Source organism: Gordionus sp. m RMFG-2023, chromosome 3, assembly GCF_954871325.1.
Source record: "Gordionus sp. m RMFG-2023 chromosome 3, tfGorSpeb1-WG-v2, whole genome shotgun sequence".
In the NCBI taxonomy this organism is placed as follows: Eukaryota; Metazoa; Nematomorpha; class Gordioida; order Chordodea; family Parachordodidae; genus Gordionus; species Gordionus sp. m RMFG-2023.
This window is the reverse complement of record NC_088777.1, coordinates 5,162,244-5,170,433: the sequence shown is the minus strand read 5'-3', so window position 1 is coordinate 5,170,433 and position 8,190 is coordinate 5,162,244. Positions and strand designations below refer to the sequence as shown.

At 34.5% G+C, this 8,190-nt stretch overlaps 1 protein-coding gene across 1 annotated transcript; it reads left to right on the top strand.

The window, feature by feature from the left end:
- Positions 1-12: 12 nt before the first annotated feature.
- On the top strand, positions 13-7,808 carry LOC135926122 (uncharacterized). Its single transcript, XM_065461818.1, has 6 exons — positions 13-209; positions 779-1,003; positions 2,576-3,052; positions 3,451-3,634; positions 4,222-4,865; positions 6,308-7,808. The coding sequence occupies exons 1-6, from the start codon at positions 38-40 to the stop codon at positions 7,624-7,626; spliced, it is 3,021 nt and encodes a 1,006-aa protein (XP_065317890.1). The 5' UTR covers positions 13-37; the 3' UTR covers positions 7,627-7,808.
- Positions 7,809-8,190: the final 382 nt, after the last annotated feature.

Sequence of the window (8,190 nt, the reverse complement as noted above, 5' to 3'; positions counted from 1 at the left end):
TATGTTTCCCTAAAACTAAACGGCCTCTGAAGATATAATGCATACCATAAGCAAGGTGTTTCATCACCACGGCTCCAACCCACCCCTCCCAACCTCCGCTTCTAATTACCATGATGATAATCCTCGACGTCACAAATTTGTCCATTCTAGCAAGCATCGAAATATAACAACCTCGGCCGTGCAGACCAGGAACAATTCATTTTCAGCTGGTATTATTTTATTTTTTTAAAGGATAGTATGGGAATAGATAAATTTTTAAAACAATTTACCCTAAGATTAGCATTTAAATTTATGTAGGTTGCATGTTCGGATCCGTCCGAATTTGAATCCATTGGGATCGGATCAAGATTCTCTTGATGCCAGCCAGGCCTTATCCCAAAAATTTTAATCACAGTCATTATTTTTTCTTGAACGTTTATATGAACTTCTACCAATGAGTATGAATCAAAATCTTTATTGAAATTGGAAGTTATGAGGACGCTATTCATAAATAAAATTGGATGGGAATGGTGGGTAGTTTTGATTTGAATTTCCTTTTATTATATTAATTTTTTTTTTGATATGGGGAGGGCTATTTGGATAATTTTCCTGCTTTCCTTTTGGAAAATAATAAATATATAATGCCCAGTCGTACCCAAAAAACTGACTTGATATGGATCCTATACCGTTGAGAATAAAGTTGATTTATTAAAAATTTAAGTGCTTCCTTGATAAATTCAATTTTATATTTTATAGATATTTATTGCAAATTATAATATTGGAATGGCACTCTCCCTAGATGGCGCCCAAATTAACGATAGCAAAGAGAATCTAAACGAAACTGAAGATTACTCCAAAAGGCGGGAAAGGCAACAGCAGAGAAGACTCAACGAAGCTATGAAAGAAATGGAGGCCGCTGTCGAGAAAGCAAAAACGGAAGCCCTGGATCTCAGTCACCAAAGTGGGAAGATAGGCATGGACGGCAAATTGCTCAGCTCCGCCCCCATAAACATACCCAAAAATAGTATATAATCAAAAAAAGTTTCATATCTCCCAGGCCACTAAAATATTGAAATGTAGGCCGGCTCTGGGTCTAAAACAAATAATTAATTTTAGCTGAAACCCGCCTCCATAGTAAATTTGAAAATATAGGGGCTTGGCCATTTATTCACACATACTCAATTTCTTATGAAATAGGGAAGATATGTGATAGCCTATATATAAAAATTCTACAGTGCGGGCCCGTCGGAGGCCTAGACTATAGTCATCATCGATGAGATATAGCCTTCCCTCTCCCATGATCCTAAAATTGTATAATAATAAAGAATGAATGAATGAATAAAACTTGTGGAACCAAAAAAAAATCAATGAAATATCAAATATGGCTACCACGAATTTATTCAGTGTGGCGCGAATCGCACATGGGAATAGACATCACGTGATTGATAGGGCTTTTGGCGCTAGTGTTGTCTAAATCACGTAACTTTGGGTAACTCCAATTCGATTTTCTAAAACAATTCATATAAGCCTTTTAGCCTCAACTTAAATATCGAGAAAAATATTTTCAGAGAAAAAATTTGGCTAAGCTGTTTTGGAATTGGCTAAAGATAGGCGATTTAACAACACTAATTGGCGTTATCAGGACAGGCTACCGCTAAAAAGGGACTCTTTTAGCGGTGGTATGGCTTATGACTCGAATTAAAAATAATAAAATGGTGCAGTATAATGTAATAAAGCTAATGCGAAATATATCCCATAAAGCGCGATCGAATAAAAATGAGAAAATGGCGCGCGAAATAAGAATCACGTTATAGGGCGTCTAATTTGTAGGCGCGATCTAGGCTGTACACTATTTATATATTCTTAATTCAAATTTGATATTCCTTCGCAGAACTGGATTGTTGGGTTAAACTTTAATAAATGTTCGACAGTTCCTGGTAAGTCCAAAATTCTTTATCAGTTTTTCTTGTATGTGCATACGTTACTTTTTACATGACGAAGCTACTGCTATTTTTTTTAAACACCTACAGGCGGTAATTTAAATATATGCGGGAAACTACGCATCTTCTACTTATGAAATCATGCAAATCTTAAGTATGCAATTGATATGTATATAACATACAAGGAGCCATAAATCGTTTCCATTTCCTCACATTTTATTAATTCATCTATTTCAATACACAATCAATATTTATCAGTTATAAATAAATCTTCCATAACGTACTCAAAATGAATAATGATCGATGATTTCCTATCGCTATCATATGACTACCGTGCTCATGTTCGGTAATCACGTAGGTTTCAATTCGTTTTTCCTCTTTGCTATATATAGGTAGTGTAGTTTAACGGCCATGTTTGAGCTGATTTTTAAAAGCAGCTGACTCAATATTTTATCCCCAAAAAATATTACGCAAACCTAAAGATTTTGCTCATAGGTAGTACAGCTCAAATCGAGCCATTTAACATCACGTGATGCCTTTTCCCTCGTGCAATTCACGACGTTTCTGAATATTTTATTAATTTACATTTTTTTTCAATTATATTTAAGAATTTGTCCGTGAGTTTTGTTAAAGCTTATTTTATATATTTTAAAAAGCCATCATAAACAAGGCCAAAATTATTAACGCGGCAGCCAAAAAATACCCCAAATCTTCCAAAGACTCCTCGACGATCCAATCCAAATCGATTAAAAGACTTTCCGAACCTCTTAACGTTATCCCGGAAAGACCTGCCACACCCGGGGATAATACCCTACAAAGCCACCAAAATTCGAGAGAAAATACTCTAATCAACGACAAGCAAAAACAGCAGGAAAAGGAAGAAATCGTTAGCAACATGAACCTCGCAACGAAAGCGGAAAGAAATTTTAAGCTACCGTTCAGGGGCCTCATCATAAACAGTAGCGGGGGCAAGCCGGCTAAATTGTCGAGCGGCACTACGAAACCCGGGTTAGATCGCGCCGGCAATGACGATGGCGCTAACGCCAAAAATAAGGCGGAATCCGGTGACCGTGATTTAGGTCTAAATGGGAAGGATGAATTCGTCCCTAGAGAAATATCCGCTCAGCGTAACAGTAAGTCTCATTCTTTCCTACAATTTTTCTAAAATTTTCGAGGTCACATTTGTAGTAAGAGTAGAACTACGTAACAGCTGATCGTTTTTTTGTTTTAATTCATAAATTTTGATCTTATTATTTGTATTTTTTTAAAAAATAAAATATTATAATTAAATAAAACTGCTCTTACTAAATTTAAATCTCATTCAGCTCTTACGCATTTTTGTGCAGTAGCCAACCTTCCGATCCAACTTTATACTCCCCGAAGAATATTTGCACCCCTCCCCTCTCTTTCCAACCCCTCGTTAGTTTCATTCTTTCAGAAAATCGTTTGAATTTTTACTACTAATAACGGTACTTTTCAAAAAAAAATAACGGACAATACTTTAAAAAAGAAAGTTTAATGTATGTTATAGATGAAGAAAATGACACTTTCAGCCTAGCAGATGATGACGACGATGACGAAGACGGAATGCCAGTTGATGACTTCGAAGAAGAGGATATGGAGGATGAGCCTGAGAATGACGATGAGGAAGGGGAAGAGGAAGAACGGGATGACGACCTACTCGCCGCCGATGATGATGATAAACAAGAAGGCAGGTAATCGAGTTGCTCCACCCCCCCTCCCTACCTTACTCTAACCATATTGAGGAGTAGTGTTAGGAGGAAAAAATTATTTTTTTGTTTGAAATTTCTTTGTTTTTTCATTCGTTGTAAGTTTGTGATTATGGTTTAGAAAGCAGCTCAGGAGATTAATTTTGAACCTATATCATTTTATTAGTAAATCAGTTTAAAAATTGAGTCTTCGTAGGTTTAGACGTGTAATTATATCTTTTAAGGCTACAACTTAAATTTTAGTGTTTGAGCGGTTCAATTTGATTTTTCATTTATATTTAATCTTTGGAAACACTCAATTGCTGATTAACTCGAATTAGGTCCTAACCTAAGTCGGAAATGATCCTTTTTGCCAGTCGTTTTATATAAATCAAACTCTTGACATAAGATAGTTGTAAAATTCAACCTCTTTTTTTTCCTCATGGTTAACACAGAATTTATCCATTTGATACTCTAGACAGGACTTGTAGCCGTCCTTTATAAAAAAATTTATCGTAATTCGATATTAGAGTCATATTAGGCCTGTTTTATTTTTATATTAAAAAATTAAATTATAAAAACATCGTTTCAAGTCGTCAACCTAAAGGTCTAGGCCGCCGTTACGTGCGTAATTCTTTCGATCCACGCAAAAACAACGCACTTTTAAATCGTCGAAATCATTTGCTTATTAGCCAAGAAGCAGTTAGCTCGCCTAACCCCGCCCATGATTCTTTTACACCGAATTCTTATTATTCAAAACCACCCTCGGGTATTGATATGTCATCGGAAAATGATGCAAATCAAAGTTATTCTCACGAACCTTCCTTATCGCTTTACCCTCTCATGATGGTAGGCTCTTGCCCCCCATCCTATCACATATTATCGGCTAAAGGGGATAGAGAATCTCTATTACCATGTTTCGAAGTCGTCGACAAAACGGTTACCGAAACCGATCATCCTGTGGTAGAGAATATTGAGTTGTCACAAAAGCTATATCCGCAGATAAATAATGCGCAGCTCGACGATGTGGAAGGATCGGAAGAATTCGGAGATATTGAGCAAGAAAATAACCTAAAGGTGGAGGAAGAAGATCCTTACCCGAGCAATCAAGATACCCTAACTTCTTTGGCGGGGGTTGAGGTCATGCCCTTGTTCACCCGCAAGCGTTCGTGCCCATCTTTCCAACTACGAGCTGTCGATTCGAAAGATGTTATACTTGAAAGAAAAGGCTCCAAAGGTTTCCCTTTTTATTTTATCGAAGATTCTTAGTATTAATTAAAGTCTTACCGCCGGCTGTAAAATCATCAGAGTATAGCCCGATTTGAGTCGATTTTTCAAAAAGGGCCGATTAAGATTTTAGCTAGAATAATATTATGTAAGCATCGAGATTTGGCAAATATAGATGTCCAAGCATTTCTGCCAGCTGATGAGCAAAATCTTTAGGCTTACATAATTGTTATTTTGGCTATAATCTTAATACGGCCGTTTTCTAGAAATCGAGCTTTTTAACAACATTTGTCCGCTACAGAAAAATATTGATGCTATAGTTTTTTTTTCTCAATATCATATTTTGGCACTAAATAGAAAAATATCATCAATCATTAAGTAATATTGCTGAATATTCTGAGTTTTATGTTACATTAAGAAAAAAGAAGAAAGAATAAAATAACTATTTTGAGATAAATTTTTTAATTTGAATTTATAAAAAAAAAAATCAGGCCATACCTTGCCTGTTTATATATATATGCCCAAATCTAATTTGTAAACATTTTGGATAATTTTTTTTAATAACGTACCTTATAGTAAGTGACCCTATTTTTTGAAACTAACTAAGTTATTAGCTCGCTAATTTTTTTTTTTTTGAAAAGTAGCTTTTGCAATTGTGCCCTATCTTCGAAAGTAGCTAATGTGGGAAATTGTCAAATTTTTATTAATTATTACATAACTTTATTAATAAATTCGACATTTTACTGTTTGTTCTTCAGCTAAATTTGAAATAAATTATTTTTTTTATTAATTTATCTTTATTCTCAAAATGAAGATTCTTTTCCATTATAAATACCAATGAAAAAAAAACCTACAATTATCATCATTTTCGGCGAAATGTGTTTTATTTTGTATATGATTGGATTTAAAAAAATGATAATAATCAGTCTCCAAATTAGTAAATTTTATTTATACCTATTACAGTGAAAAGTATTCAAGGAAATATTAAAATAATGTGGTTGGTTATATTGTAAGCTATTTTCTAATTATTTATAAAATTTCAATAAAAAATTATACCTTGTAATATTAATTAGTTAGATTTGATTATTGTATTAATTGTTTGAATGGTAACCTTTTTACTTATTTTAGTACGGTAGTATAATATAATGAGAAATATGATAAGGTTGGTTAGTTTTTATATATTCTGCCCGGCCCGTGTTTTATAATTTTTGGCCTGGTCCGGCCCGAGTTTAGGCTCGGGTTTTTCCAAAAAAAATTAAGCCCAGCCTGGGTTTATTTTAAAAAAAAAAGCTTTATGAGGTCTAACTTATATACACAGTCTGGTTCTCGAGTTTACTGCTCTTTCATTTTTATTAAATTATGACTACCAATCCTATCTCCTTAGGTTTTTTTTTTTTAAAAATGATACTTGTTAAACTTTTTATTCCTTCCACCCTCCAAATTACTTTAAAGGTGGAGCTTTTCAGAGGCAACAACGACTTTCAAAGATTTTTTCTCCCGCCTCCGTTTTTGGAATCAATAATAAAAATAGGAATAACGTGATGGATCTCGAATCGGGTCTTTTACCGTCCCGCCACGAAATCCCTTATTCGTCACCCTCGTATTCTTCCTCTCATCATCATCTGTCTCGTCAATTCACCAATATTTCTCGCGTAATTTCTCCGTCTTCTTTGAATTTGTCCCACGACAACAATAATAATAACAGACAAGAAAATAACACAGTGACTCCTAGGAATAGGAGGTATTCTTCTCCCTCTAAAATTCAAATGGCGGGCCAGGAGTCGACAGACGTTCAGAACAATACATCGCAAGATACGTCCGATCATTGGTGGGAAGAAAAGGAGAATCCAGAACTCTACATTATTCAGGACGACTTTTCTTCTAGCCCTTTCAGTAACGCGAACGAATTTCCGGCTGTCTCTTATAACGAAATTACTTCCATGGCCCAGGAAGAATCTAAAAAAGACGTCAGATCTAGATCGAGGAATAGATTTTCTCTCTCCCGCGCATCTGCGTGCGATGGAGACGAAGGATTTCCAAGAGCCCTGACCCGTGACCTTTCCGTTCATTTTGAACCAACTCCCCACGACAATATTAAAATGGACTCGTCGGGAGGCGTGATTCGTAAAAGAATAGGTCAAAGGATTGGTCAGTTTTTCACTCGAAACAACAAATACGCTCGTGAACGGGATCGCGACAGAGTATCTTTCAGGAGGAGACAACGCGACGCTAAAGCGACAAACGAGTATAACATCGTCGATAATATGAATAATCATCTTTCATCTAATCTTGTAATACCAAAAACACCTGGCCCCGAAGATTTTAACGCTTATAACACTACCCAAAACAACGAGTGCCACGTCGATTTTAACAATAATGTCTGCGAACGTGTTGCTAAGATCGACGCAGAATCGCCGCACCCCGTCTTATTCCGTCCCGACTTCGACAAGGATAGGTCTCCCATTCATCCTCTTCTCGATATAACAGATGATCAGGTATCAAACAAAGTCATGCCCACATTACCTCCTTTAGCTTTCCAACAATTGCCCTGTACGAATAACGATGATGGCGTGGATCCACCGCATGATAATCATTCCAATCAAGTCCTTCAACCGACCACCACTCCGGATGCCTTATCGATTATCCCCTCTATACTCAACGATTCAAAAGATTCTTTGGAGAGTCAAAGTAGTAACGACACGATAAACAGCTTATCTGCCTTGATACACGAAACTTCTTTAACCAATCATAGCATTCCTACATCTTCTTGATACCTCGCTTATTTTTAAATAATTAGATTTTTTTTTATCATTTTAACGTAATTTAGTCAAATTCTTATTTATAAAATCATCTGTAGATAAATTCATCAATAATTTTTATAATAATTATGTATGTATATATTTTTAAATATATATAGTCAAATTCAGGTTTTCAATTATGCTAATAAAAAACATCCCTGCCTATATTTAATTTTGTGTTTTCCTTAATTTTTAGCCCATTTATAATATATAGAATATAATCTTTAAGATTAGATAAGCTTTATTCCCAATGCACATTTCATTTAACTTTATATAAACTATAAAATAAATAAATCCTTCATTTTTATTTTATTTTATTATAATATATATATATATATATATATATATATATATATATATATATATATTACAATTTGCATATTAATTAAACCCCAGAATTATGTATCATAGTATATAAAAGCACATAATATACTCATACCAAATCTAGTTATAGTATTAAATATTTTTTAAATATGAATAAATTACTGCAATTTTTTTCAGTCATTATTATGATTTCGAATAAGAAATGGTCTAATT

What these genes read in the sequence shown, in the direction of transcription:
- LOC135926122 (XM_065461818.1), top strand. Translation starts at nt 38, where the DNA reads ATGCATACCATAAGCAAGGTGTTTCATCACCACGGCTCCAACCCACCC. An exon ending in GAACAATTCATTTTCAGCTG is followed by an intron (nt 210 to 778) that starts GTATTATTTTAT and finishes CACTCTCCCTAG; the next exon opens with ATGGCGCCCAAATTAACGAT. An exon ending in AATATCCGCTCAGCGTAACA is followed by an intron (nt 3,053 to 3,450) that starts GTAAGTCTCATT and finishes TGTATGTTATAG; the next exon opens with ATGAAGAAAATGACACTTTC.